The sequence below is a fragment of the Hyla sarda genome, chromosome 2 (genome assembly GCF_029499605.1).
Source record: "Hyla sarda isolate aHylSar1 chromosome 2, aHylSar1.hap1, whole genome shotgun sequence".
In the NCBI taxonomy this organism is placed as follows: Eukaryota; Metazoa; Chordata; class Amphibia; order Anura; family Hylidae; genus Hyla; species Hyla sarda.
Window position 1 is genome coordinate 36,362,660 of NC_079190.1, and position 26,062 is coordinate 36,388,721.

General features: G+C 43.5%; 1 protein-coding gene across 4 annotated transcripts in view; it reads left to right on the top strand.

Annotated features, from left to right (window-relative positions):
* Positions 1 to 26,062, top strand: part of CNTN5 (contactin 5) — a 1,441,523-nt gene that overhangs the window by 1,288,500 nt on the left and 126,961 nt on the right. For all 4 annotated transcript variants that reach the window (XM_056561527.1, XM_056561528.1, XM_056561529.1 and 1 more), the window contains 2 exons: positions 3,122 to 3,280; positions 23,824 to 23,973. In XM_056561527.1, coding sequence (XP_056417502.1) covers positions 3,122 to 3,280; positions 23,824 to 23,973 — 309 coding nt within the window. The remainder of the gene's footprint in view (positions 1 to 3,121; positions 3,281 to 23,823; positions 23,974 to 26,062) is intronic.

Here is a 26,062-nt window from a genome sequence, read left to right on the forward strand (position 1 = left end):
TACACCCCTCTACCACCCATGTATACTGCTCTACACCCCTCTGTTACACATGTACACCCCTCTGCCACCCTCTATGCCCCCTGTCACCCATGTACACTCCTCTACACCCCTCTGCCACCCATGTACACTCCTCTACACCCCTCTGCCACCCATGTACACTCCTCTACACCCCTCTGCCACCCATGTACACTCCTCTTCACCCCTCTGCCAACCATGTACACTCCTCTACACCCCTTTGCCACCCATGTACACTCCTCTACACCCCTTTGCCACCCATGTACACCCCTCTACACCCCTCTGCCACCCATGTACACCCATCTACTCCCCTCTGTTACCCATGTACACTCCTCTACACTCCTCTGTCACTCATGTATGCTCTTCTACATCCCTGTCACCCATGTACACTCTTCTACACCCCTCTGTCAATCTTAAAATTGCCCCCCCCCACACTTTTGTCACTGGCCCTCCATGTGCCCCCCCTAAATATGAATGCTGGAGACGCCACTGATGACTGTCCCAGGGACTTCGCCTGCCCAGGGAAATTTATCCTTTGCCTGTTCCAGAGACGCAAGCCATGGCTAAATATATCCAAGAGAACAACCAAAAGGGTTTAATCCGTAAATCCTCCACCCCAGCCGGAGCTGGTTTCTTCTTTTTCAGGAAGATGGATGGTTCTCTTTGTCATTTTATTGACTACCGGGGACTTAAAAAAATTACGATAAAAAATCGCTGTCCTTTGCCTTTAATTTCTGAACTTTTTGATCGTCTTCGGGGGGGCCAAGATTTTCTTCATATTGGATTTTCGGGGAGCATAAAATCTCATTCTGATTCATGAAGGAGGCGCATGGAAGACAGCCTTTAACATCCGAGATGGACACTTTAAATATCTCGTGATGGCCTCTGTAGTGCTCCAGCTGTCTTTCAAGAATTAGTTAATTACATTTTCCATGATTTGCTTTACATAAGTGTTGTGGTATATCTTGATGATATACTGATCTTCTCATCCAACTTGGAGGATCATCGTTCTCATGTCCGGCAGGTTCTACAGAACCTCAGGAATAATCGTTTGTATGCCAAGCTTTAGAAGTGCCTATTTGAGAGATCAAGTATTCCTTTTCTTTGTTACATTGTGTGTGGTCAGGGTCTTCAGATGGATCTTGGTAAGTGGTCTGCAGTTTTGGACTGGCCAAAACCTACTGGCCTACAGGCCATTCAGCGTATCTTGGGGTTTGCTAATTACTATCGTCAGTTCATTCCTCATTTTTCTTCTGTGGTCGCCCCGATTGTGGCTCTAACAGAAAAAAAACTGTAATCCCAAGAATTGGACTCCTGAGGCCGACGAAGCCTTCTCTCGACTAAAATCTGCCTTCGCCTCAGCCCCAGTTCTCTCTAGACCTGATCCGGAGAAACCATTCTATCTGGAGGTAGACGCATCCTCTGTAGGAACTGGTGCCATCCTGACTCACAAATCCTTCAAGGGCAAGACTGTAACCTGTGGCTTCTTCTCCAAGACCTTTTTGCCTGCAGAGAGGAATTATTCAATTGGAGATACAGAACTTATTGCTATTAAGCTGGCATTAGAGGAGATGGCAACATCTTTTGGAGGGTTCTCCTGATCCTGTTAACATCTATACAGATCATAAAAATATCTTATACCTTCAAACTGCTCAGCGCCTGAATCCCCAGCAGGCTAGATGGTCCTTTCAAGGTTCAATTTCTTCATTCATTTCCTCCTGTACCACATTTTCTCCTCAGCAACCTGTGTGGACGAGTCGTGTCAGGGGTAGAGACCTGGGTGCCGCCTGCCGAAGCAAGTCCATCCCGCTTTCCAGCGGGCTCTGGTGAAAACCAACGGCACCTTAGACTCTGCTCCCTGACACGGCCCAAGCCATCATCCACACAGGCTCAGCAGATCTACTACCTCCTTGCCGCTAACAGGTAACAGTACCAACACAGCCTAAAAAGAGGAAAACGTAAAATTTTTTGCCTTTACTTTTTTTTTCTTTTTTTTTTTTTTTAGCAGGTGTGTTCTCACTCACATTATTATTGGATATGGATGATAATGTTTCAGATGAAGCTTCTTTGTTGCACTTCTGAGCCATCTCTGAGTCTCATTACATGTAATTTGCATGTAAAAAAAAAACATCATGACGACAAAAAATAAATAAATAAATAAATAAAATACTTCTCCTCTAGCTGTTGTAGGGGTCAAAATAGGGCAATTTTAATATTTTTTTAAAGTAGTAAAATAAAATAAAAGCTATTTACATTTTCCACCATGGTTTCATTGTAAATTATATGGTCAAATGAAAGGTGTTATAACAAAGTACAATTGGTCTTGCAAAGAACAAACCCTTGCCTGGCTATGTGGATGCAAAAATAAAGGAATTAGGACTAGATATGAGATGTGAGATATGAGATGATAGATAGATAAATAGATAGATATGAGATAGATAAATATGAGATAGATAGATAGATAGACAGATAAATAGATATGAGATAGATAGATAGACAGATAGATAGATAGATATGAGATAGATAGATAGACAGATAAATAGATATGAGATAGATAGATAGATAGATAGAGAGAGAGAGAGAGAGAGAGAGAGAGAGAGAGAGAGAGAGAGAGAGAGAGAAAGGAAATGGATATAGGCAGCACACCAAATTAGTGTAGAAAAAGAACTGTGTTTTTATTCCATGATGCGGTAGACAACGTTTCGGCGGTCTCTCATCGCTATTTGAAAAAATGGCGGTGAAAGACTACCGAAACGTTGTCTACCGCATCATGGAATAAAAACACAGTTCTTTTTCTACACTAATTTGGTGTGCTGCCTATATCCATTTCCTATCAAGAAGAACCGGAGGACCGAGGTTCTAGTGTGCCTGCATCCACTCTCTTTTGTCTAGATGTGCTGCTTTATATGGACTGTTTAGATAGATAGATATGTGATAGATAGATAAATATGAGATTGATGGATAAATATGCGATAGATAGATAGATAGATATGAGATTGATATGAGATAGATAGATATTTAGATAAATGGATAGGTAGATGGATGGATGAATGGAATTAAAAACATTATTATCTTCCACATTTCTCATGGTATTTTATTTTTACAGGTCCCCCTGGCCCCCCTGGGGTGGTGATTGTGGAAGAGATTACAGAAAGTTCAGCCACCTTATCCTGGAGTCCCGGTGCTGACAATCACAGTCCCATCCTCTATTACAATTTACAGGCCCGCAGCCCTTTCTCCCTAGGCTGGCAGATCGTGAAAACTGGTAATCTTTATTTCCTATTTCTATAATCTTTATTTCCTATGTAGTAAAAAATAAAGTTATATAGTTAGTACAGTTGAAAAAGGACACAAGTTCATCTGGTTCAACCAAGGAGGAGATGGGAAGGGAAGGGATATGGGTGGAGGAAGAAAAGGGGTATGGATGGGCAGGGGCGGACTGACAACACTCAGGGCCCCCGGACCAAAAAAAAAATGAGGGCCCCCTGCGGTGCTCTGCTGCTGGTCACGCTTCTGCCCCTATTGTACCCAAATCCCTCCACCAGCCCTTCACACAAAATAAACTCAATTGTATATATAAGAAACACTTTAAGGTAGGTAAAATAATTTTCCATGATCAATAATACTGGTATACAGGGAGTAAATATATACCACCACACAATGACTGGATAATACCACCATATTGTACTGAATAAAACCACTATACACAGACCAGTATACTATACAGGATCTGAATAAATGATTATATACAGGACCATATGGCGGTAGATATCAGCTGTACACAGGATGTGTATACCATATAAGTGATTACAGTTATATTTTGGGTCTCACAATTATGTCTTTTCTGATCGGACTCTTTCCTTTTCTTCTTCATCCAGATCAGACCGCCATGTTCATCTTTTACCATCTGCAGGACAAACATGTTAGACATTTTCCCATTCCCCTCCCCTGCTCTACATAATCTTTCAATCTATAAGCCCACAAACTGTAATAATGCCCTCCTTGGTGTCCTGCACAGTAAACGGGCATGTAGGTAGTTAGCCAAGTAAATAGTTAACTAGGTAGGTAGATCAGGAAGCCAGATATGTAGGTAGGTAGGTAGGTAGGTTGCTAGCTAGGTAGTTAGGCAGCCATGTATGATGGCCAGGTATTTACTTAATTAGGTAGTCAGGTACGTAGGTAGGTAGCAAGATATGTGTTACGCCGAGCGCTCCGGGTCCCCGCTCCTCCCCAGAGCGCTCGCATCGTTCACCTTGTCGCAGCGCCCCGGTCAGACCCGCTGACCGGGAGCGCTGCATTAATGTCACTGGCGGGGATGTGATCCGCGAAGCGGGACGCGCCCGCTCGCGGTTCGCATTCCCAGTCTTCTTACCCGACCTGTCCTCCGTCAGTTCAGTCCCGGCGCGCGTGGCCCCGCTCCCTAGGGCGCGCACGCGCCAGCTCTCTGCGATTTAAAGGGCCAGTGCGCCTCTGATTGGCGCCTGGCCCAATTTGTGCATACACCTGTGCCCTAGCCTATATTACCTCACTTCCCCTTCCCAGCATCGCCGGATCTTGTTGCCCTTGTGCCAGTGAAAGCGTTCCTTGTATGTCCCAAGCCAGTGTTCCAGACCCTCTGCCGTTGCCCTTGACTACGATCCTTGCTGCCTGCCCTGACCTTCTGCTACGTCCGACCTTGCTCTTGCCTAATCCTTTGTACCGCGCCTATCTCAGCCGTCAGTTGGGGTTGAGCCGCTATCGGGTGGAACGACCTGGGGGTTACCTGCCGCAGCAAGTCCATCCCGCTTTGCGGTGGGCTCTGGTGAAAACCAGTAACCCCTTAGACTCCGTTCCCCTGGTACGGCCCACGTCATCACCCCACTAACACAGAGGATCCACCACCCGTATCCTCACAGTACCCGGATCCTGACAATATGTAGTTAGGCAGCCAGGTATGTAGGTAGTTAGATAGCCAGGTATGTAGGTAACTAGTTAGGCATCCAGGTACAAAGTTAGGTAGCCAGGGAGTTAGTCAAGTAGATAGCCAGCACCCCCTCCACCCAGTGGCAGATCCACAGTCTAGTCTCGGGAGGGGCACTATGAAAAACCCCTATGTAGTTAGTAGGTAGCCCTCCTATTACTTTGGTAGTTTGTCCCCATATTAGCTAGGTGGGAACATAGAAGATAGTCCACCATAGTAGGTGTAGGAAGCAGAGTTCCCTCACATTAGGTGTAGGCAGCAGAGTTCCCCCACAGTAGGTGTAGGCAGCAGAGTTCCCCGACATTCGGTGCAGGCAGCAGAGTTCCCCCACAGTAGGTGTAGGCAGCAGAGTTCCCCCACAGTCGGTGTAGGCAGCAGGGTCCCCCCACAGTAGGTGTAGGCAGCAGGGTCCCCCCACAGTAGGCATAGGCAGCAGGGTCCTCCCACAGTAGGCACAGGCAGCAGGGTCCCCCCACAGTAAGCGTAGGCAGCAGGATCCCCTCACTATAGGCATCAGAATTTCCCCAACAGTAGGCATAGGCATCATAATTTACCCCACAGTAAGCATCGGCATCAGAATTCCCCCCACAGTAGATGTAGGCAGATTGCGGGGGGGGGGGGGGGGTCCCAGTGTCCGGACCTCCTGTGATCAGACATCTTATCCCTTATCCTTTATATAGGGGATAAGATGTCTAGGGGCGGAGTACCCCTTTAACTGTTTTTGCTGTGAGCAGTTCCTGAGGTAGACTGTTCCACAGATTTACAATTCAGTAGTTGATATTTTTTAATTGCTGACTGTAAAAGATGATGACAACATATGGGCTTTCAAAACTATCTAGGTTTCTTCACAGGACATGGCTTAACAAACTACCTAATGAATCACATAAATCACCAAAAGCCAAACAATTTGTGATTAACACTGTCTAAGAGCCCTTAAAACCCTTTATAAATGTGTCAGGTCAACAAGGAAGTAAATCTGTTAGATCCAAGCACTTTTTAGCTGTTTTTAAGGCAAAATGAATGTCAAAGTTACTGCAATGTATGGCTATAGGCAAATGGATGGTACCCGGTGGTAAATAACAGCTTGTTTAACCTCTTCAGGACGCAAGGCGTATGCATACGCCCTGCATCCTGAGTCCTTAAGGACACAGGGTGTTCAGGTATGCCCGTGGGAATTTTGGTCTCCGCCGCTAGCCGGTCGTGGACCGGACCGGGATGCCTGCTGAAATCATTCAGCAGGCATCCCTGCATATCGCGAGGGGGGTCCTGAGACCCCCTATATTGGCGATCGCCGCAACTTGCTATTCAATTCAGACCAGTGGTTTTTGGAGATTCCGGTCATAGGGGTCTCCAGTGACCCGGAAAATAAGGCAATCGGGGCTGTCCGACACATCCCCCGTCCCCTGAAGGGATAAGAGTGAAGTGGAAGGGGTGGGATTTCTAGTTTTGCAACATCTGGAGTGCCACAGTTTGGAAATCACTGTGCAGTGGTTCACAAACTGTGGCCCTTCAGATCTTGCAAAACTACAATGCCCAGCATTCCCACACAGCCATTTGCTGTCTGGGCATGCTGGGATTGTAGTTTTGCAACATCTGGAGGCCCACAGTTTGGAGATCACTGTGCAGTGGTCTCTAAACTGTGGCCCTCCAGATGTTGCATAACTACAACTCCCAGTATGCACGAACAGCAAACTGCTGTCTTGGCATCCTGGGAGTTGTAGTTGTGTGCATCCAACTGCTGCATAACTACAACTCCTAGCATGCACAGTCTGTCAGTGCATTCTGGGAGTTGTAGTTTTGCCACAGCTGGAATCACACTGGTGAGGAAACACAAAGTTAGGTAACAGAACCTAATTCAGTGTTTCCCCACCAGTGTGCCTCTAGCTGTTGCAAAACTACAACTCCCAGCATGCACTGACAGATCGTGCATGCTGGGAGTTGTAGTTTTGTAACAGCTGGATACACACTGGTGGGGAAGCACTGAGTTTGTCTGTTACCTAACTCTGTGTTTCCTCAACAGTGTGCCTCCAGCTGTGGCAAAGCTACAACTCCCAGCATGCACGGTCTGTCAGTCCATGCGGAGAGTTGTAGTTTTGCAACAGCTGGAGTTTTGTACAGGGTACATTAACACGGGTGGGGGTTTACAGTGAGTTTTCCGCTGCAAGTTTGAGCTGCGGCAAATTTTCCACTGCAGCTCAAACTCCCAGCAGGAAACTTGCTGTGAACCCCCGCCCAGTGGCGTACCAAGGGGGGGCGGGGGGGGGCCCGTCCCGGGTGCCACTCTCAAGGGGGGTGCCAGGGGCGGACTGACCCGCCGCCGCCGCTGCTGAGATCCGGCACACTCGTCCCAGATCTCCAGCAGACAGCCGTGCATTCTCCTGTATGCGCGATACACGCACATACAGGAGAAGGCGTCCCCTCTGTGTGAGCTGCATCTGCAGCTACACAGAGGCGATGTGACCTCCGCCCCCACACAGACTCATCACTCACTCATCAGCGCCTGTACTGTGGAGGAGAGAAGACGCGGGCCCTGCTGAGGAGATCGCTGCGTGATATATCAGGTGAGCATCCTTATTTTTTTTTTAACCCTGGCTATACTTATCGGGAAGGGGGGGAGAGGGGGGGGGCTCTGCATATACTGTACCTATAGGGAAGGGGGGAGAGGGGGGGCTCTGCATATACTGTACCTATAGGGAAGGGGGGAGAGGGGGGTTGCTCTGCATATACTGTACCTATAGGGAAGGGGGGAGAGGGTGGTGCTCTGCATATACTGTACCTATAGGGAAGGGGGAGAGGGGGGTGCTCTGCATATACTATACCTATAGGAAAGGGGGAGAGGGGGGGCTCTGCATATACTGTACCTATAGGGAAGGGGGGAGGGGGGGTGCTCTGCATATACTGTACCTATAGGGAAGGGGGAGAGGGGGGACTCTGCATATACTGTACCTATAGGGAAGGGGGGGCTCTGCATATACTGTACATATAGGGAAGGGGGAGAGGGGGGGCTCTGCATATACTGTACCTATAGGAGAGGGGGTGCTCTGCATATACTGTACCTATAGGGAAGGGGGGGTGAGAGGGGGTGCTCTGCATTTACTGTACCTATAGAGAAGGGGGGAGAGGGGGGGCTCTGCATATACTGTAACTATAGGGAAGGGGGGCTCTGCATATACTGTACCTAAAGGGAAGGGGGGGAGAGGGGGGGTGCTCTGCATATACTGTACCTATAGGAGAGGGGGGGGCTCTGCATATACTGTACCTATAGGGAAGGGGGTGCTCTGCATATACTTATAGTGAAGGGGGAGAGGGGGGGCTCTGCATATACTGTACCTATAGGGAAGGGGGAGGGGGGCTCTGCATATACTGTACCTATAGGGAAGGGGGGAGAGGGGGTGCTCTGCATATACTTATAGGGAAGGGGGGGTGCTCTGCATATACTGTACCTATAGGGAAGGGGGGGAGAGGGGGGCTCTGTATATACTGTACCTATAGGGAAGGGGGAGAGGGGGGTGCTCTGCATATACTATACCTATAGGAAAGGGGGAGAGGGGGGGCTCTGCATATACTGTACCTATAGGGAAGGGGGGAGGGGGGGTGCTCTGCATATACTGTACCTATAGGGAAGGGGGAGAGGGGGGACTCTGCATATACTGTACCTATAGGGAAGGGGGGGCTCTGCATATACTGTACATATAGGGAAGGGGGAGAGGGGGGGCTCTGCATATACTGTACCTATAGGAGAGGGGGTGCTCTGCATATACTGTACCTATAGGGAAGGGGGGGTGAGAGGGGGTGCTCTGCATTTACTGTACCTATAGAGAAGGGGGGAGAGGGGGGGCTCTGCATATACTGTAACTATAGGGAAGGGGGGCTCTGCATATACTGTACCTAAAGGGAAGGGGGGGAGAGGGGGGGTGCTCTGCATATACTGTACCTATAGGAGAGGGGGGGGCTCTGCATATACTGTACCTATAGGGAAGGGGGTGCTCTGCATATACTTATAGTGAAGGGGGAGAGGGGGGGCTCTGCATATACTGTACCTATAGGGAAGGGGGAGGGGGGCTCTGCATATACTGTACCTATAGGGAAGGGGGGAGAGGGGGTGCTCTGCATATACTTATAGGGAAGGGGGGGTGCTCTGCATATACTGTACCTATAGGGAAGGGGGGGAGAGGGGGGCTCTGTATATACTGTACCTATAGGGAAGGGGGGGAGAGGGGGGTGCTCTGCATATACTGTACCTGTAGGGAAGGGGGGCTCTGCATATACTGTACCTATAGGGAAGGGGGAGATGGGGGTCGCTCTGCATATACCTATGGGAAAGGGAGGGAGAGGGGGTGTAGCTATGCATATACCTATGGGGAAGGGGGGTGTAGCTCTGCATATACCTATAGGGAAGAGGGGGGTGTAGCTCTGCACATACCTATGGGGAAGGGAGGGGGTTGTAGCTCTGCATATACCTATGGGGAAGAGGGGGGTTGTAGCTCTGCACATACCTATGGGAAAGAGGGGGGGAGTGTAACTCTGCATATACCTATGGGAAAGAGGGGGGTGTAGCTCTGCATATACCTATGGGAAAGAGGGGGATGTAACTCTGCATATACCTATGGGAAAGAGGGGTGTGTAACTCTGCATATACCTATGGGAAAGAGGGGGGGTGTAGCGTAGCTCTGCATATACCTATGGGAAAGAGGGGGGGATGTAACTCTGCATATACCTATGGAAAAGAGGGGGTTACCTGACTACCTACCTACCTGCCCTTTTACTGTGCAGGACACCAAGGAGGGCATTATTACAGTTTGTGGGCCTATAGATGGGAAGATTGTGTAGAGGAGGGCACTGAAAAAATGAGTCTGACATGTTTTTCCTGCAGATGTTAAGAGATCCACATAGCGGTCTTATCCGGACGAAGAAGAAAAGGAAAGAGGGGTATAGTGAGCCTTAACACCCCACAGGTGTTTGATAAATGTTCATTAAAGTTGGGGGTAATAGGAGAAAAAGCCCCCCAAAATCCCCAAATTTGTAACCCCATTTCTTCTGATTATATAAATACCCCATATAAGGATGTAGCATGCTCTGCGGGAGAACTACAATGCTCAGAAGAGAAAGAGCACCATGGTGCCAGAACAGTGGACCCCCCCCCCCTCCACATGTGACCCCATTTTGGAAAATACACATCTCACTTAATGTAATAAGGGGTGCAGTGAGCATTTAAACCCCACAGGTGTCTCACAGATTTTTTGAATGGTGGTCTATGAAAATGAAAATTTTTATTTTTCATTTGCACAGCCTACTGTTCCAAAGATCTGTCAAACGCCAGTGTGGTGTAAATGCTCACTGCACCCCTTATTACATTCTGTGAGGGGTTTTGTTTCTGAAATAGGGTCACATGTGGGGAGGATCCACTGTTCTGGCACCATGGGGGCTTTGTAAATGCACATGACCCCCCCGACTGCTATTCCGACCAAATTCTTTCTCCAAAAGCCCAATGGCGCTCCTTCTGTTCTGAGACCTGTAGTGCGCCAGCAGAGCACTTTACTTCCATATATGGGGTATTTCCTTACTCGGGAGAAATTGGACTTCAAATTTGGGGTCCATTTTTTCCTATAACCCCATGTGAAAATGATAAACTTGGAGTAACACCATTATTTTAGTGTTAAAAATCAATTTTTTTTTATTTTTTTACATCCAACTTCAGCGTAAACCTCTCAAAGACCTGTGAGGTGTTGAGGCTCACTATACCCCTTGTAATTTCCTTGAAGGGTGTAGTTTCCCAAATAGTGTACTATATGTTTTTAGTTTTTTTTTGTTTTTTCTTTGCTGTTCTGGCACCATGGGGGCTTCCTAAATGCAACATGCCCCCCCAAAAACCATTTCAGCAAAATTTTCTCTCTAAAAGCCCAATGATGCTCCTTCTGTTCTAAGACCTGTAGTGCGCCAGCAGGGCACTTTATGTCCACTACACATGTGCAATTCGTTTCGTAATGAACACGGAACGAAACACATTTTTGGGATGTTCGTTACAAAAAGAATGCACGAAAAAAAAAATCACAAAATCCCGAAAAAGCATACGAATACGAATATACAGTTAACAAATGCATTCGTTAACTAACGCATAACGAATATGCATCTTAACGAACAATGAATGCATTCGTTATCAGTATACCGAATGTCTGGGCCATGCATCAACTGCTATCATAATGCTTAAGCTGCTGCCGGATAGCAGTTGAAGCAGCCCGAGAAGGTTCACTCATCTTTCCGCGCTGCTCCAGGCCTTCCTCTGGTGGGTCCTGGGCTGGTCCGGGGGCTTCATACAGGTCTTCCTCTGATGTCGTTATGACGCCGTCGTGCACGCCGTCCCGTCATCCAATAGGAACGGCGTGCGGCAGCGACGTGATAACATACCTACGGAGGCCCAGTAAGGCCTTGCGGCAGACAGTGGAGGACCGGAGAAGACCAGGAGAGCCCAGCAGAGCACAGCGGAGTACCGAAGAGGACTAGGAGAGCCCAGCGGAGCCTCGGAGACACCATCGGGAGCAGCGGGAACAGGTGAGTAGGCCTTTACTTTTTTACATTGCACGAATCCCTCAACATACGAATTATCATCGTATGTTGAGGGATCACTAGACATGTGCAGAACCAAAAATCAGAATTAACGAATGCATTCGTTGTTTTTATCGAATGCATCCGTTTCTTAAACTAATGCATCCAAAAACGAATTTTGCGGATGCATCCGAAAACCGAATATGACGAATGCACAGCATTCCGAATATTCACAGAACCGAAAAATGTTTAAAAACTAAAACGAACAAAACGAGAAAAAATTATTTTTTGGTTCTGCACATGTCTAATGTCCACATATGGGGTATTTTATTAATAAAAAAAAAACATGCCCCCCAAAAACCATCAAAACAAAATTTGCTCTCCAAAATCCAACAGTTGCTCTTTCCCTCTTGAGCCATGTTGCAATTCCACAGAGCACTTTAAGGTATTTCCTTATTCGAGAGAAATTGGGATACACATTTTGTGGGGCTTTTTCTTCTTATAACCCTTGTAAAAATTATAAAAATTGGGCTACATGAACATGTTAGTGTAAAAAATGGAGATTTTGATTTTTCTCCTCCCCTTTGCTGCTGTTCCTAAACCTAAAGGGTTATCACATTTTCTGAATGTCATTTTGAATACTTTGAGGGGGGCAGTTTCTATAATGGGGTCATTTGTGAGGTATTTCTCACAGAAAGGCCCCTCAAATCCACTTCAAACTTAACTGGTCCCTGAAAAATTCAGATTTTCAATTTTTTGTGAAAATTTAGAAAATTGCTGCTATATTTTAAAGCCCTCTAATGTCTTCAAAAAGTAAAAACATGTCAACTTTATGATGTCATGATTGTATATGTGAATCAATATATAATTTATTTGGAATGTCCATTTTCCTTGCAAGCAGAGAGTTTCAAAGTTTGAAAAATGCTAAATTTTCTAAATTTTCATGAAATTTAGGGATTTTTCACAAAGAAAAGATGCATGTAACGACAAAAATGTACCACTTTGTTAAAGTAGAATATGGCATGAAAAAACAATCTCAGAATCAGAATGAAAGGTAAAAGCATCCCAGAGTTATTAATATATAAAGTGACAGATGTCAGATTTGCAAAAAAGGTCCTTAAGGTGAAAATGGGTCCTTAAGGGGTTAAAAACACACTGTACTCTAGTGAATCTTTTTCTGCTTTTTGAAATAAAGAAGGTCCAAAATTTTTTTATATTTTTTTTGGCGACAAATGCCTGCAGGTGTTTATACACACTTGGAAGTATTGGAAAAAGTAATGGCTGTTTCCAAGCAGTCCAACGTTTTCCCTTTTTTTGGAGAAGCAACAGGTTTTGCACCTGTAAATTAAAGAAGCAGAGGCTTTTTACAAGCCATCAAAAAATATAAAATTTTGGGGCATATCCAAAGAAGAAGCGGTGGCACTCCAAATGTCTATAAAGGTGCTCTTTAATCACTCTCAAGCAGTGCTACTTTTCGGCAACATCTTGATAATGGCAGTGTGAGGTTGCCAAAATGTATCACTGCTTGGGAGGGAAGAAGGAGCACCTTTTTTCACAATTGGAGTGCCACCGCTTCTTCTTTGGATATACTACTGGATCTCTAACCTGGATCAACAGCAGTAGGCACCCATTCACATTGTAATTTTTGGAGTGCTGCTTTCTTCTATCTATACAATTTTGGGGCCTATCTACATGATCGGCATCCTAGAAAGTGTGCAACTAACACAAAATCCTTTCTGCACGGCTTTTCCAACAGATTGGTGTACCATAAAAAAAACTGGTACACTTTGTGATGAAACATGCTCATTTTCTTACTGGACCTCTTCCTCGTTGCTGATTTCTTCCTGGCACCTCTGTGTGGCCCACCCCTGACCATTAATTTTTTATATGTCTTATGACTTTAAAAAAAATAATAATAATAGTCTTAAAAAATTACTTTGCATTACCAAATTCTAAACCCCAATTTTTTTAATTTTTTTTTTAATTTTCCATCTATGGACCCATTTGAGGAATCGATTTTTGTTAGGTGGACTATTAGTTTTCATTGATAACATTTTGGGATAGATGTGACATTTTTTTGATCCATTTTTAACCCAGGTTTATGGGGGGCCATTTTTTTGTTTCTCAGTGTTCACCATACAGTATAGAAAACATGATATAGTAATAGTTCAGACACCTGGAAACTTAATAACACCAATTTAAATAAATAAATAAATAAAAAAAAAAAATAAAAAAAAAAAAATATATATATATATATATATATATATATATATATATATATATATATATGGTAAATGGCCGGAAATTTTACATTTTCATACTTGTTTTTAAACATATTTACAAAAATTTTCATTCTTCCAAGGAGACATGGGTAAAAGACTGCTTGTTTACTGCTCTCACTGCTTCATTTACACCTTGCCAAAGTCGTACTGAGGTGGCCTTCAATAGGCCCAGCTGCCATCTTTGCTGCTCGGCTCCCAGCACCCATACTGGGGGGGGGGGGGGGGCAGAGAGGATTACAGCCTTCTTTCTAACAGTTTAAATGTTGTGATCTCTATTGACTGCAGCATCTAGGGGGTTTTAGAGCCATGATCTGAGTTATCCCCACTGCCAGCCGGTGTCAGCTGTATCACCCAGTCAGCACCTGCAATGTATGGAGCAGGCTCGGGTCTGCATATCCTTCCAAACATCATGATGTAATATACAGATGTCTGTAAGGGGTTAAGTGCAGTTGGTCCATGCATTTTAGAGCTTTTTCTTCTTCTTATAAACAAGTGTGAGCCAGGATTCTTGATTTTTGATCTTTTCTTGGTGGAACATATCGGACGTCAGTCACATTTTAACCATAAGCAAAGACTGAACTTCCCATTCAGTGGAAGGCTGGATGAAGAATGACTGGTAGACTCCTCCGGTGCTGCTTCGAGGGAGAAACACTAGGATTGTCTATTAGCATGAACTAATTTCTCCCATAGGGATTAGGCAGAATAGCATGTCATAGACCGTAGAATGCCCCTGGGTCCCACTGACAACAACAGCAGCATCAATCTAAAGCCTGTGCAGGTGTGGGATGTAGACTCATGTGAATTGTTTATTGGTCAAAAACCTTGTTCCAAACCAGAACAAGGTTACATAGGATAATAAGGCCCAAAGATTAAACTCTCAGATTTTATATTAATCTGATCCCTGATATAAACTCCAAATGCTGACTATAAGAAGACATATGTGCTCCAAGCCGGGTCCGATCTGGGTAATGCATATAATCTCTCCAGATCTGCTTGCTTTCTGCACGTGAAGATTAGGGATTTATCGGGTTTATTGGTAGAATATGTGATTTATTAATAAGATTAACATGATTTAGCAATCTTATTTATTCACTAAAATATATTAGGGGGCCATGGGGCATTTCTACTGTTTTCTCTGAAACAGTATGATCTGCATGTTCAACAGGGAAGCCAAAGGAAAACATTTTAACCCCTGATAGATTAGCTCTGATTTAATCAGTATATGTTTTGTTACTACATAGAGCACTATAGTGTTTAAATGTTTATTCTTTTGCAATGATTTTTGTTTTTTAGGCACAATACGGTGGTGGAAGGTTTTGCCCTTGTGTGTCATGTTGATAGACTTAGGGTTGGTCATACATGGAGGCCCCACCAGGGCTCAAGTCCTGCAGGAATGCATTGGGAACAGAGTAGGCACTTTTTTTTTACAGCAGGAACACTTTTCTCATTGTTACGAGTCCTGCAGGACCAGCCCTTAAGTGGGAAACTTGAATTCCCACATTTTTTCCCCATCATGGACAGGGAAGAGATGTGAAGCTGATATAATGGGCATGATTCCCACCAATTTGCTGTTGGAGTGCTGAGAAAGAAAAAGTACTTGCCAGTGACAAAGCTAATGTAGGGGATCATGATATAGGCCCGTGACCAAGTGCAAGTTGGTCAGAGAAGATGCTACTAAGGGGCTATGGGTGGGAGAAACTAAGTAGGTCAGGACTGCCACAGATGGAAACCAACTGTGAAGGACAGAGTGTCTGGTGGATCCCTGCAGAAACTGCAAAGTTGTCCATACCCATTAGATGAAATATGGGTGATGGCTGAACAACCAATTGTCTGATGAACAATCATTCCACAGACACAGCCATACACCTTTTAGTCCAAATTGGGTTTTAAAGTTGGCCATACATGATCAATGATATTGGGCATTGGATGAATAATCTTTCTACCCACTTTCAGGGAGGGTAGAGGGCCATTTGATTATGGAACAGTGTCGGTAGGGGCTAAAGGCCACATGCACTGGGATGGATCAGTGATACAGAGCCCATAACATTTTATTGGTCTAAACTGTACCTCCAATTTTGCATGAAGGTGCTGATCTGTTTCTTTCAAATTAGACACTTAAGGCACCTGAATGTTTCCTTCATATTAAGTACCTTCTTCTGTTTAGGCCCATAGGCTATGTGGTCAATTCTGACCACAGCATTTAAAGGGTTTAATGGTCTGAATCAGAGTTATCTCTGTCGGGTATATGTTAATGTTAACACCCACTGCAATGGCATGGAAACATGCTAGACTTTTTTCAACACAGAGTGGCAAGGGGTTTAAGGAGTTCATAATGCAACCTTAGGCCTCATGCACTGGAACAGATCAGACCCCATATGGACCGATGCTGTACCTCCGATTTTATGCAGAGGCACCTGGATTTTTCTTTCATGTGGATTCCATCAGAAAATCCATGAGAAAAAAAAGTTAGTTATCAACTCTCTATGACCACTTACTCATTGGCCTAACAAATCAATTGCACCACCTATGCCTACATACTGCCCCCTTTAGATAAAAACACACAACTGCGTTGATGTTAAAATTTATTTATGCATAAAACACCATCTCACCACAATAACAACACATTCAATAAAGTACATTATGAAAACCACAAACATTCTGGAGGGGGGGAAGAGTGGAACATAAAAATGAATGAATTAAAATGCTCTGTACAAGCAAAAAGCCAACCACGGCCATGTTATTTTTAACCCGTACTGACACAATTGCCCATGTGTTTATGATCACACGCCCTCACAATTTTTTTTTTATTAGTATTTATTTTGTAAATCAATTTTTCATCATGGCTCCCATTCACCCCGTGCTATAGAAGTAGGCCACAAGTGAAAGCAATTTTTTTTTCTTCCATTCATCTTGGATTGTCTTGTTTTGCCTAACTTAATGAGAATGAATTGCTCGAGCAAGCCTTACTACAAGCGCCTAGAAGGATATTAAATGTATAACCTCCATACAGTATCTCCAGCTACAATTCTTCCCTGTCTTTTGATAGTATACAATAGCACATGGTTAACAAGAATCCCCTGTAAGGATATAGAGAAATGTAGCTGGCCTGTCTATGTTTTTTTTTTTTTTTTTACAAAGAGAACTGACAGACATACATCATTAGAATAAAGCTTCTAGACCATACGATAGGCAAAACCGGACTGCATACCTAATCCGCGGCTGTACTACGCCAGCCAAAACGGCACAGTCCGTGTCTAATTTGCAGTCACACTTTATTATATGGGAGCCGGTACATTTAATAGGATGCTGCATGTATAACAATGACATCTATCTCCAACCTTCAAGGATTTTCTGCTTTCATCATTTCAAATGAGGGCCAAGAAAAACCTTGATCCGTCTGTGGACATTCAATGTAAATGTAGGTCAAGTCATATTTATAGGCAACTTGAAATGTGATCTGGGAAAAGGAGCCTGGAATGAATTTCTGCATTCTGTACAGGATTCCAATTTGTTGGGGGAAAATAGAAGGTTCACTCGGAAATATTACATGGAGGTTGTAAAAAAAAAATGCTTTGAGGAAGGGGTTAATGAGCGTTGGGTTAAGGTTTAAGGGTTCACTTTGCTACAACAGAAATGTTTATGAAAGAAAAGATATAAGGTTTTCTCAAGACGGAACCTCAAGGTGAATGTTCTTTAACATAAAGTCAATTAGGGCTCAAATTCTGGGCCAATTATCTTCTTAAAATGTATTTATAAAAGTTGGAGCTTTGTTTTTTCTCATACAGAGCTACAAACCTCCTGTATTGACATAGAGTTCAGTCCCTTCTTGACATATGATATACATGTATGCCGATTGTCATAAAAGGTAGTATGGGGCAGGCTCAGGAGCTGAATGCAGGCCATACATGGAGGATGCCGGCTGTTATCTACAGCTGACACCCTCTATCATTGGCTGGAATTAGAGATAACTCTGATCCTGGCCACCTAATCCCAACCCCTCATGACATGATTGAACCCAAGAAGTAAAAGCGTACCTGTCAGGACTGCTCAGGGAAGGAGTGCACACTATTCTCACCCACTCCCCCTATCCATGCCTACTTGCGTACCTGTCCTAATTAACAGGTCCACAACCACGGAGACAGTCCCTTCCTAAATTAGTGAGGGACAGTCAAAAAGTCAAAACAATGAAATACAATAATACAGAAATACAATAATACAGACTCAGGTCAATGAGCAGTAGGAAACAGACAGACTAACACACTCACACAACAAGTCAAAGTCCACTATCCGCGTCAAGCCAGGAGTTCTCAGAGTACAAAATCACTAATACCAGAGAGAATAGTCAGAGAGCGGAGGCAAAGGGTCAAAATGCCAGATATAACAGATTCAGTAGAAGGCTATCTAGAGTACAAACTGAGCTCTTTAGCAGGCACTGACTAGGAGTAGACTACCAGGTTATATGGAGCCAGAGCAGGTGCTCCAATCAAGGTCAACTGACCAGTCCAGACAGGCATAACCAAAGCAACAAGACCAAACATAAGCTCTCAGTGCAAGTTAACCCTTCAGTTCCTTACAGTAACTGTCAACAGAAAAAAAAATTAAGACGTGTCCAAGGTTTTTATCAGTTGAGGTTTGAGTGTTCAGACCCCACCTTGAGAATAAGTGGGTAGAGTAGCATGTGACCATGTGCTTCTCTTTCCACTCTGTGTCAATGAGACCAGAATAGCTCCATAGACTTACATTATGAGTCACATGACACGTACTGAGCGCACACTTATCCTGCCTTATCCTTATGATCTCTCTGACCCAACGCAACAAGTAGTTGGCATGTCAAGGATCCTGTCGCAGAAGACCACGCTGAAGACAGAACAAGCCAGCTACCAACGTATGCCCGGTTTGGTGAGCAGTGTGTGGTGGCCCAGTACAGGAGTTGCACCCCTGTACCCTTGCGGCCCTGTCAAGCAGCCTCCCTACAGTGTCCCCTGGGCCCCCTTGCACCTATTCCCTTTGTACAGTTATCTTTATGCTGTGTATTGTATATAAAATAAAAGTAAAAAATAAATAAAATATAAAAGGCGTTATGCCTTTAAGAATAGTTGACGTGATTAACCTGTCGTCATGTGATTGTAACCCAGTGAGGTATCAGTGACCATGTGACCTGAGGGTGACCTAAGGGACACCTCAGAGTCTCCCCCATATAAGCCCTGGGTAGAGACTCTGCTCTTGCTCTTGTATGCTGAGTTGCAGTGAGGTCAAGTCCTAGGTGTGTGTCTGGAGTCCAGAGGAGGCCTAAAGTCCATTACCTAACAGGTCAAGTCAAAGCCCGGTAAGCTACAGAAGGGGTGAAGTCAGTCATAGTCTGTCATAGTCAAGTCAGTCCAAGTCATCCTGTCTCAAGTCAGCGTGGCCTGCATCCAAATTTTCCAAGTCCGCTATAAGTCCCAGCAAGCCCTTAGGTCTTTGAAGTCACTGATCACCTCCGTGGGCCTAGCCAAGCTGCATAGACAGTTATACCTGTCTGACTCAGTAAAGCTGCTGTTGTTCTGTAACTTGGTGTCAGAGTCATTATTTGCCCCCATACCTAGCCCAGGTTCCAGCAGTATTCCTTCGGGTGGAATAGAGGGTAAACCACGCCCTGGTGTCACAAATACAAAGGGTTAATGCCATCTGCCCCTTGGGTAATTCCATCTGCCCTCATCATACCATCACCACAAGTGCAAAGCACCATCCTCTGGGTCAATGGTCTGGGTGAAGCAAAGAAGAGTCATGCAGAGGTAACATTCAGATGTCTGGCAGTGGTCAGGGGTCAAGCACAAGATTTCAGATCAGTTTCACAGAAAAACTTCACTAGAGGAAAACCACAATATTAAACAGATAAATGTTTGATGTACCCTCAACTAAGTAGTGCTGAGCAAGAATTGGTGGAATACAGATTAGGAGCATGCGCACCGAACCCTTTAGTAACAAGGGGGCGCATAGATTTACCCTACGGACCAAATAAGTAGCAACAACAGAAAAGAGAGCAATATGGTGGTGATGACCAAGAAGTGATAACCAGGCATAGACAGGAATCCGGCTTTATAAGCGCCGGGAATGACAGTATGCAAGCATGAGCTGAACGCCACTGTTACATATACTGTATGTATTGACTTGGCTGCTTCTGCAAATTCCATAAAATCTGATGACCACCATTGGTTGTCCCACATATCCTCTGAATGAATATCAAACATATATGATGTCGCCTACATGTCAATGGTTGGAATTCCCCAGTTGGGGATTAAAGGGGTACTCAAAGGAAGTATATGTAAAAGAAACAGCTCAAAAGCCACCACACTACAGGATATCTTCCCTGTAAATGATCCTGCTTGATATGCTTGACTCCTGTGGCCTCTGTTGTCTTTTCTGGCAGCTTGATATTCTTAAGCATCCTTTCCTCCCCGTTAGCATAATCACTACAAATCCCGGCAGTCATTGCAGCTCTACTCTCACTGTCGTCCAACTACCTCTCTGAGAGCAGACCCCACCCTCCTATTCTGTGAGCAGAGAGATTCAGTGTGTGATTGGCTGAGGCCACACACACACACACACACTTCTCTTCTCCCAGCACTAAAGGTGCAGGGCAGAAACCAGTGGTCTGTGTCTTTCAGGGGGGTGGGGGCTTCTTTCAGAGAGGGACTTGGACAGAAACTACCTGCATGTAAGTGACAACTGAAAGAGGGGAGACTGCTCTATATAGCTAAAAAATAATATATAGACAATTTAATAGGTTGGTAAGAGAGAAAGGAGGGGCTATGGGTTTAGTTCCCTGGAGTACTCCTCTAAGGTTGAGCGTAATAAGCTTTATTATAGCCATTAATAATGGTGCCATTTCTACTACCAGGAAATTCTTCCTCTCCTCTATTCAGCTATCAATGGTCACTTTTCTTCCCAAAATATGACTAAATGGAAATATGAAAATTATACAGAATTGAATAGCTGTACTATATTATGATTATTCAACATATTATTTACAGTGAGTTCTATTTCCTACATGTACAAATACCTATACATATTGGATCTTCTAGTGGAGGTGGCTGAGGTTGGAGATGAGACTTTGGCTTCACGATTTAACACGCGTTGTATTTTCGTGTAGGTAAGAAAATCACAGGTGCAGGTTATTTTCCGAAGCTGTGAAATATTGGTTGCCGCGCTGCTTGCACAATGTTTACAGCGAAGGGTAAAGTTCCCGATCCCGAGCATACTTTTATGGCTACCTGAAGCAGTAAATTGCCAATGTATCAACACTTTCAAAATTGGATCACAAGCCCAAATGCCTCCAGCCATCAAGCTCTTAAAGAAAAGGAATAACGTCAGGTTCACACAACCCGAAAGGCTTCTTTTATAAATAACAGAATAGGAAAATGACTGCGCCGCTTTCTCACTTTTATTGCCAAAACTAATATTATCTGTCTGAAATGTAATAACATTTTGTATAAAACAAAATATATTAAAAGCACCGCGCTACTTGCCCATGCTAAGCTGCGCTCAGCTGTTTATGGCTTCCAATATTAAAGGCATATTTTAAAGGTTGGGAATATTTTCGTGAATTTATTTGTAATACTTTTTTTTTTTTTAAGTCTAACTTTTGGAAAGTACAGAGTTGTCTTGTCTTGGAAACTCCGATTTGTTAGAAGGGTCTCCTAAAAAAATAAGCTGGTCCCAAAATTGTCACTTTCCTGGGATCCCAGTAAAATCAGCTGTGATCTGCAGGAGAAACTTGCTTTGTTGCCCTGCAGCGCCATCACAGGGAAAATGAAGAATTACACATGTGAGGTCCTCCAAGAGTTGCTGAGAATCATGAACCAGACCCATGATCCCTGCCTCTGTGGTCTCCAAACTGTGGACCTCCAGATGTTGCAAAACTACGACTCCCATCATGCCCAGACAGCCGTTGGCTGTCTGGGCATGCTGGGAGTTGTAGTTTTGCGACATCTGGAGGTCCACAGTTTGGAGACTACTGCCTTATTTTAATTCAGAATTCCCTAGAAGTGTATTTAAATAAGTTTTTTTTTTAAACTAGACAACTCCTTTAAATCTTTAAGATCTGAACCTTTGATGATGCAAAATCTTGGACCCAACAATATTTTTCAATAGCCATGGGTGTTGCTATATGGGAACGGAAATGGCCTTCTCCTTCCAGAATATGGAGGTGGGGAGAATGCAGGTATAGACTGCAATTCTGCCACAATGCTTCCCCCTGCAGTAGAGGAAGAGTACTGTCTGCAAAGAAGTTCTTACTTTGTTAATTTAAAAATAGGAAAAGTGCAAAATAGACTGTACAATTATGTCCATGCTTACATCTCCAAAGCATTTTACAACAACTGGGTGGCCTGCGGTGACATAACTTGAATATTCTGGGAACCAATACAAACAGTTTACAGAGCTTCATATATAGCACTGATCTACTCCTATAGGGAAAAAAAGAGCGTATGGGCACAAACAGCATAAACAACTGCTGCCTCCCTAAAGCCAGGGTTGGGTATAGCCTAAAGATGAGCAAACCGGACCCTTAGAACCTGAGTTCAGTCAGAACTTTGCTAAAAGTTCAGTTTGGCTAAAACTTGAACTTAAGACAGTTTGGTTCAGTAGAACCTGCTAAAATAACACCGTCCATATAGAAGAAATGAGAAAAATAAAGGATCACATGGCCTAAGTGAATTCCATTATGCCTTTCAAGCAGCTCTCCCAGCCAATCAGGAGGTAGTATAGGGGTGATGTCAGATCCACTATAAAAGCCTATGCACATAGCAACCATTTTAGAGACAGCAGGTGTTAGGTGAAGACTTCTGTGAGGGACAATGAGCAGTGAACAACACAGACAGGAATGGGAGCATATATATATATATATATATATATATATATATATATATATATATATACGGTATGATAATTGTAGTAAAGCAGCAGACAGCGTACTGCATCTGTTATGTCAGCATCAAATCTGCTTTCATTTGAAGTTAATCGCAAACGTTTTTTTGTTTTACACTTGTGAGGAAGCCGTGTGAAGAGGGTTTTGGGTCACTTTTGTACACTTGCTATAATGAAAATCCGGTTGCTATGCCCCAAAATAGGAATAATTTTTCACAGCTTGGAAAAAGCCATTGCTCCTTCACTTTCCGGGCACAAAACCTGTTGCTACTCCCAAAAAGGGATCATTTTTGGAACACTTGGAAAAAGCCATTGCTTCTTCCGATTCTTCTTTGTGCATATAAGCACCGACAGGCATCTGCCTCCAAAAAGGGATTGTTTTTGGACATTCATTTAAAAAAAAATCCACTTGAGTTGTATGTTTTTATTTAACTTGTTAGTTACCAACGGTACTATCTGTTTACCTATAGCCATGTATGTTACCGTAACTTTTTTTGCCTTAACAAGAGCTCAGAATTCCATAGATTCACTCCTAGGTGACCTAACAGTGTTATACAGGGATATTAGGGCTTTTAGACTTGGACTGGAACTATGGTGAAGTAGCTAAGAGCTATGGGCAGGACCACATGGTACCTCCTGGTCAATCAGGTCAGAGCTGCTATTTGAATTACGTGTTTTATGTGTGTAATGCTGCCTATGCACCCATTTATGAAGACTACTGTGTTGCACAAGGACAGTGTTTCTTATCCAGGGTGCCTCGATCCGCGTATGCTGGGTGTCATAGTTTTGCATCAGCTGGAGGCACACTGGTTGGGATAACACTGCTCTAGGAGGTCACATCTTGGTGGCCATTGCCCCATCTTTTTTATCTCAAAGATTGAACAGTATATACTTAGATCAATATGGGAAAATAAATTAAACTAGACCGATTTTTCTCAACTTTACTACCTACTGTATATAACTATTTTATATATATTTTTTGCTTTGCTATGAGCGTACTTTCTGGTGGAAAGGTGGCGCCACAGTTACGTTTTCTCTTTGGGACAGGCAATCCTATTTTTTGCACTTATTTTTAATTGTTTTACTTACAATTTTGTGATGTCCTCTATTTAACAGTTCCAGACGTTATAAGTGGAGACATGGAATCAGCCATGGCAGTCGACCTGAATCCCTGGGTGGAATACGAGTTTCGAGTAGTAGCAACTAACAACATTGGAACTGGAGATCCCAGCATACCATCCCGAGTCATCAGGACTAGTGAAGCAGGTAAAGTAAACTAGATTTTATACTTATATAACAGCTAACCATAATATAGTTTGTTCAGAATTCCTGATAGTCTATGACTGAAGTTAAATGAGAGCCCCCTACCTAGACTTTATTATTTAATTTTTTTTCTGGTTTATGAAATCACCAAAAATCAGCAATTCTGAACTTTGTATTTCTTTTACATTTACACCGTTCTCCATTCCATTTCACTAACTTTATATTTTAATAGTGCAGACATTTCTGCATGCAACAATGCAAAATGATTTTTGTTAAAAAGAGGGATGATTTAAACTTGTATTAGTGAAGGTGCTTATTCATATTTATTATTAACATTTTTATTATTTATAATATTTTTTATTATTTATAATTTTTTAGTATTTTTCATATTTTTTACACAATTTTTTTAGTCCCTATTGAGGACTATTACATGTGATCTTTTGATAGCGCACACTGAACCATAGCATAGCATTGATCAGTGTTATTGGTACTCCACTTGTATAGGCTGTTGAGACTGTGTGCACAATTTTAGCACCGGCTGTACGAACAGAAGCAGGGTAGCTTTGTCTCTCTCCTAAGCTGAACGGGACCCCGCAATTTCGCTGCTGCGGGTCCGATCAGCTTCTCTGAGCTACCGTTGAGTGTTTTTTATTGTTTTAAAGCTGTAATCAACTTTGATTGCATCATCTACGTGGTTAATTTCAAACATCAGCTTGATCGAGGATGTCCGGCATTAGCCATGGGTTCCCAAAGCTGATGGCAGCCCGTCAACTGGGTATGAAGCGCTCAGCTTCCTGCATCCTGTAGGGGTTAAAGAGGGTTCTCCACTTTGGGTAATGTCTTCTTCTCAAAAAGGTCCCTCACCAATAGGCTGATCACAAAGTGTCTTCTTTGCTGGAACCCCCAGGGATCAGCTGTTATCTTTGGGGCAATCTGACAGTAAGTGTTCAATTTCCCTGCTGCGCCACCACAGGACAAATTAAGCATTGCACACAGGTCCTTCTAAGAAAGAGATGGTTTTATAATTGATTTCCACTCTGACCCATGACCAGAGGATGCACCTATACATCTATAATGTATCTAAAAATGGGTTCTCTAAACTGGACAGGTCCTTTATTGGTTACCAGGCTAGATCCTAAATTGCACAACAGGCAATTGGAAGGAATCGGAAGGAATACTATATGTGCTGATATTATGAGCCATCTCTGAACCCTTTGCATCTTGCATGTTTTGACATAGTGTTACGGTTGATTACTTCAGTGCTTCATCCTGCAGGCACTAACCTCTTCTGGAAGTAAGAGATAATAGCAATAACCATATGGGAAGCATATAACATTAACATACATTGGTGGAATGGATGCAGAGTAAGGGATCCGGGGAGGAATCTTAATTGCTATTACGAAAGTCAATATGCAATTTATTTTCCCCTTTCCAGACATAGACATAATTGCCAAATGTTTTACCGGGGATGTGATTGCCTTTCTTCAGGTCAATATAACTATAACTATAGGACGAGTATTCAAGCCGCTTACAATTCAATAAAGGTTCAGCTCTGCAGTTCCCCCCTTACGTCTTCCTTTTATGTAAGTACGAGTGCCCTTCACAGAAACAGCGTCATCTGAATGCAGTGGAGAGTAGACGCACAATGTGTAGTGGTCAGCGAGGTCACTTCTCTTCTACAGACAGCGCTCTGTGAAGTCCGCAGGAAGATATCCCCCTCTCTACTATCCTGTATTGTTCTTGTGGAACCAAAATAACAAAAGTGAGAACAAAAGAATACTGCAGACAAAACAACAACTAAACTCATTCAATATGGATAATGGATGTGCACGGGATGAAAAAGGGGATCGATTGACCAGATTTTGGACAAATAAAGAACTAAAGTAAAGCATAGATAGATGGATAGATATATAGATAGATAAGTAGAAGATAGATAGATATATAGATAGACCTAGCTTTTATATTTTCTGGTGTGATATGAACCTTTGCAGATCTAATTGACCCTAGTAAATGAACTACTTTTTCAACCAGTTGACTATATATAAAGCAAATTAAATAATAGCCACAATTTCAATATTGGATGCCTAAAAGA